This window comes from Trachymyrmex septentrionalis, unplaced genomic scaffold (genome assembly GCF_001594115.1).
Source record: "Trachymyrmex septentrionalis isolate Tsep2-gDNA-1 unplaced genomic scaffold, Tsep1.0 scaffold196, whole genome shotgun sequence".
NCBI lineage: Eukaryota > Metazoa > Arthropoda > Insecta > Hymenoptera > Formicidae > Trachymyrmex > Trachymyrmex septentrionalis.
The window spans coordinates 1,297,757-1,301,953 of NW_017305135.1; the positions used below are offsets into that span (position 1 = coordinate 1,297,757).

A 4,197-nucleotide genomic window follows, 5' to 3' on the forward strand; every position below is an offset into this window, starting at 1 on the left:
GAGAAATGATTTCAATGATCCTTTCAAACGTTCGAACAGTGACAAGTCAGTAGGTGCTTTAAGCTGAATTTCTTGTTTTGAAGAATATATCCCTGTAATCACATATATTTATTTATATAAAAGAAATGTTGTATATTTAGTATTAATTCAAAATAATCCGGATAAATTGTGTACCAATTTTTAATTACAAATTCTTTAAATATGTTTTACTTAATTCTTTTTCTTTTTAAATAAAAATATTAAGGTCTCAATAGCTTTATTATTGTATAATAAGTAATAAAGCAGTTTATTACTTACAGTTAGCATTCTAGGTAATTTGGAAATTATGCAAGGATCATTGGGGTCATCATTTTTTTTACTCAATTTCATTTGCTGAATCCGAAAATCATACTTAAAATAGTCCGAGTTTCCGGGAAATATAATTTTATGACATTTTATTTAGCAGAAGAAAGCAGTAGTTGATTTTATCATTTCGTCGATATTTTGTATTATAAAATCAATTATTATTAAAGTCTTACTTATATTATAGAGTAAATAAAATTTCGTAATAAAGAGTACTGAAGAGTGTTTATGGAGCGGAATACTACACAAGATGTCCTATTTTAATTTCTGCAAGCATCTCAAAAAGCATAAAGGATACTAAAAAATGTTTCAAATAAAAGTGAAATGGCTTTGAAAGTAATGTATTTGGTTACATTATATTTTTCTAGGCGGAGGCGCTAAAAAGATATGAAGATTGCCTCAACTTTTTTAAATAAAATTATATAAATTTTTTATACTATGTGATTCCTCTAATTATTCTGCATATAAAAGTATTAAGGTATATATAAGGTATAAGTATCAAAGTGGAGATATAAAAAAAAAATAGTTCATGAAATATTTTATACTTTATTTTGATATATTTTGACATGAAATATTAAAAAATTAAAGTAATAATAATAATAATAATAAAGGGCTTTAAATAATATAAATTAAAAATATGTATAATGACAAGATATTGAAGAGCCAATCGCAGAATTTATTGCGTAAAAACAGTTAATATATTCAATCAATAATCACATTGAGTTATTATTAAAACCTAATCTTATGAATTCGAATTTTTGACATGTTTCAGCTACTTATTCGAGCCTTCTTCAGAAAAGCAAAATGAGTTTAATTATAATTACGACTTCTTCTCAATCGCTTTTGGTAAGTTGTTTCCAGAATAATTGGAGCTGCTCACATGACGGTTGGATGACCGTGTCGAGAATTTGATTGTGCTGATAAATGAAATATAAGAAAATGTTTTCTTTAAGAATTAGCAGAAACAATTATTATTCTGGTAAAAACTTACTGATCTTGAACAAATTGTAGTCGGTTAAACATAACTGACATATTAATTAGTTACTGGATAGTTATTATGAATTAATGTTTCAATTATAAAATTTAAATTTGTTTCGTGGTGTATCGAGTCAGATAATAAAAAAGCTTTGTCTACTAAGCTTTGTAAACTAATATTGTAATAGTGCATATTTTTTGAGAGATAGAGTGGTTTGAATAAAAGTTTAAATATTTTCCCGAGAAGTTCGGTTTGTAATACCAGTTAAATGTGAGATTATTCTCTTTCTTGCTAATAGTGACGTCTAAAAAGTTCAGTAACATCTTCTCTTCTTTCTATGTTAAATTGTAGACGTGGATAGAAAGAGTTAAAGCAGTCTAATATGAGATCAATTTGGAAAGATGGAGCAGCCATAAATAAATCATCCATATAGCGATAATAGAAAGATAACAGATTTAATGACATCAAAACTGTGCAATCTAGTCTTTGCAGTATTAAGTTAGCAACAATGAGGGACAATGGAGAACCCATAGGTGTACCAAAGCATTGTTTATTGATTCTTTTATCAAATGTAAAAAAAAAGTAGAATTTAGTATAAACTATTGCCACGAGGAACTCTGTTTTTGCAAGGTACATTTTTTGGAGATATAGGACTGGGATTTTCGTTTATGCAATCCATCGCAATATCTAATGGGATGTTCGTGAAAAGCGAGACAGGGTCGAAAGAAGTTAATTCAAAATTGTTCTCAATTTTTATGTTTTTGAGACGCTCCACCAAGCTATTTTTTATATAACTGTCTGCTTTTAGAATGGATTCCCATCTAAATGATCTTTTGAAGGAAGCTAGTTTATATAATGGACTGCCTATAGAGGAGATGATAATTCTATAAGGACAGTCCCGGTTTATGGATTTTCAGGAGCATCCTATCGCTGCAATATAGACTTTTATATTTAGAGTCACTAATAATTTGATCTCTCTTCCATCTTGTTTCTTCAAATCTCGTAATTCTTTAGTAAGGTTTTTTAGCAAGATTTTTTTATAACTTCATATAATATTCTTCTTATTTTTGTTATTAGATAGAGTATTAGATAGAGAAAAATTTTTTCCTAACTATAAAAAGCATTGCACGTTTTCCGGAATCTTAACAGATGATAAGTTCACAAATCATTTCTCTTCAAGGACGGAAAGCGATAATGAAATATTAACATAGTATTTCTATCTTTCAAATATATATCGTGTTTATAAATATAAACATTTTTCCATCGTCGATCTATATGTGATGCGATTTTCGACAAGATTAATATATTGGTTTAATCGTGTCATCACAGAAATTGGGACCTGTGCGTCCACACAACGATCATATAATACTTGGTGAATAATATCTGACAGAGAAGAGAAGTATTTTGAGAGTGTTTGATTGAATTAAATTCCATGGATACATATTAAGATTTATGAAAAAATTACAAACTTTGAACAATAACCCCGTTAATTAAAGATCTTGTTTTAATTATTATGCCTATTTTATTGTTCAATAATTATATACAAGTAGGTCGAACATTATGAATCAATGATTTACATTTAAATTTAATTTTATATTAAGACAATTCTAAAACTTACATACTGATGAAGATTAGATTGTGAAATGGTACGCGTTGCTATAATTTGAATATAATTATTGCGTAAGAGATTTAGCATTTGAATTTTATGTTTTTTATTATTGAATGTTTTAAAATATTAAATATTTCGTAAACTATTAGTTTGTTTGGTATCTTAATACTTGTATGCAGAATAATTAAAGAAATTATATTATGTAAAAAAATCATATAATTTCATTTCCAAAAATGGAGGTGATCTTCATATTTTTGGAATTTTTTATCAACTTTTTAGTACTACATTTTTTCATTTTTATCAATATGAAAAAATACGGTAATAAAAAATTTTGAAAAAATTCTAAAAAAATTCTTAGAGCTCTATGAGAGGAAAATAAACAATTTTTGTCTCTTGTAATTTTTCTGTAAAGTTTATAGTATTTGAGTATAAAATTATTGAAGACTAATTTTCGGCAATTTTTAATAACTAATATCTTATCTATTGCGAAAATTGCAAAATGGTAAAGGACTTTCCGTCTCAATTTAGTCCACTCTACATGTCCACGAACTCCGTCAAAACAATTATCGGACATGCTGTATCTTTGGAAGAATTTTTTGTCTATTTTCCTTACAATTCAAATTTTTTTTGTCTTAACAATTTAATATAAACAACCAATTTTCTTTCGTCAATTCATATAATTAATTAACAAAAATTTTAAATACCTGTGTTGAACAATGTGAATATCCTAAACCAACTTTTTTGTTTAGGCAACGTCAGTAAATTAGTTGAAATGAAAATATTAAACATTGGCTTGTTAACAATTGTGAGAAACACGCTCTGACCCCAGCAATATATAAGGAAGGTAGATATAAGATATCCACCATGAAGGTCTGTATTTTATTGCTGCACTCTCTGAATTGGTGCACACGGTGCAATAAATTAAAGTAAAACAAACGTATATTGGTTTCACTTCAACTTATTGTACCATGTGCACCAGTTCAGAGAATGCAACAATAAACAACAGATCTATAATTATATGTAAGAGGATGAAAATTATTATTAAGTAGGGATTTATATTTTCCCAAATATAGGAATATATATGATGGAAGTATATAAAAAAATGTTTAGCTATGATAATGACTGGCGATAAACAAGCTGAGTTTTAATATAAAACTGGACTTCTTAATAATTTCGATAATAATCTACAGTTTCGAATGAGAAACATTGCGAGCGCATTTCAATTGTAAGAAAAATCAGATAAAAAAATATTTCAAGAATATAGGCGAAT

The 4,197-nt window shown here is 27.2% G+C and overlaps 1 protein-coding gene across 1 annotated transcript in view; it reads right to left on the bottom strand.

Annotated features, from left to right (window-relative positions):
- The window catches only part of LOC108747239 (ER degradation-enhancing alpha-mannosidase-like protein 3), a 36,214-nt gene that overhangs the window by 2,210 nt on the left and 29,807 nt on the right, over window positions 1-4,197 (bottom strand). Inside the window, 1 exon segment of the mRNA XM_018484603.1 lies at window positions 2-92. Within this exon segment, the coding sequence (XP_018340105.1) occupies window positions 2-92 (91 nt within the window).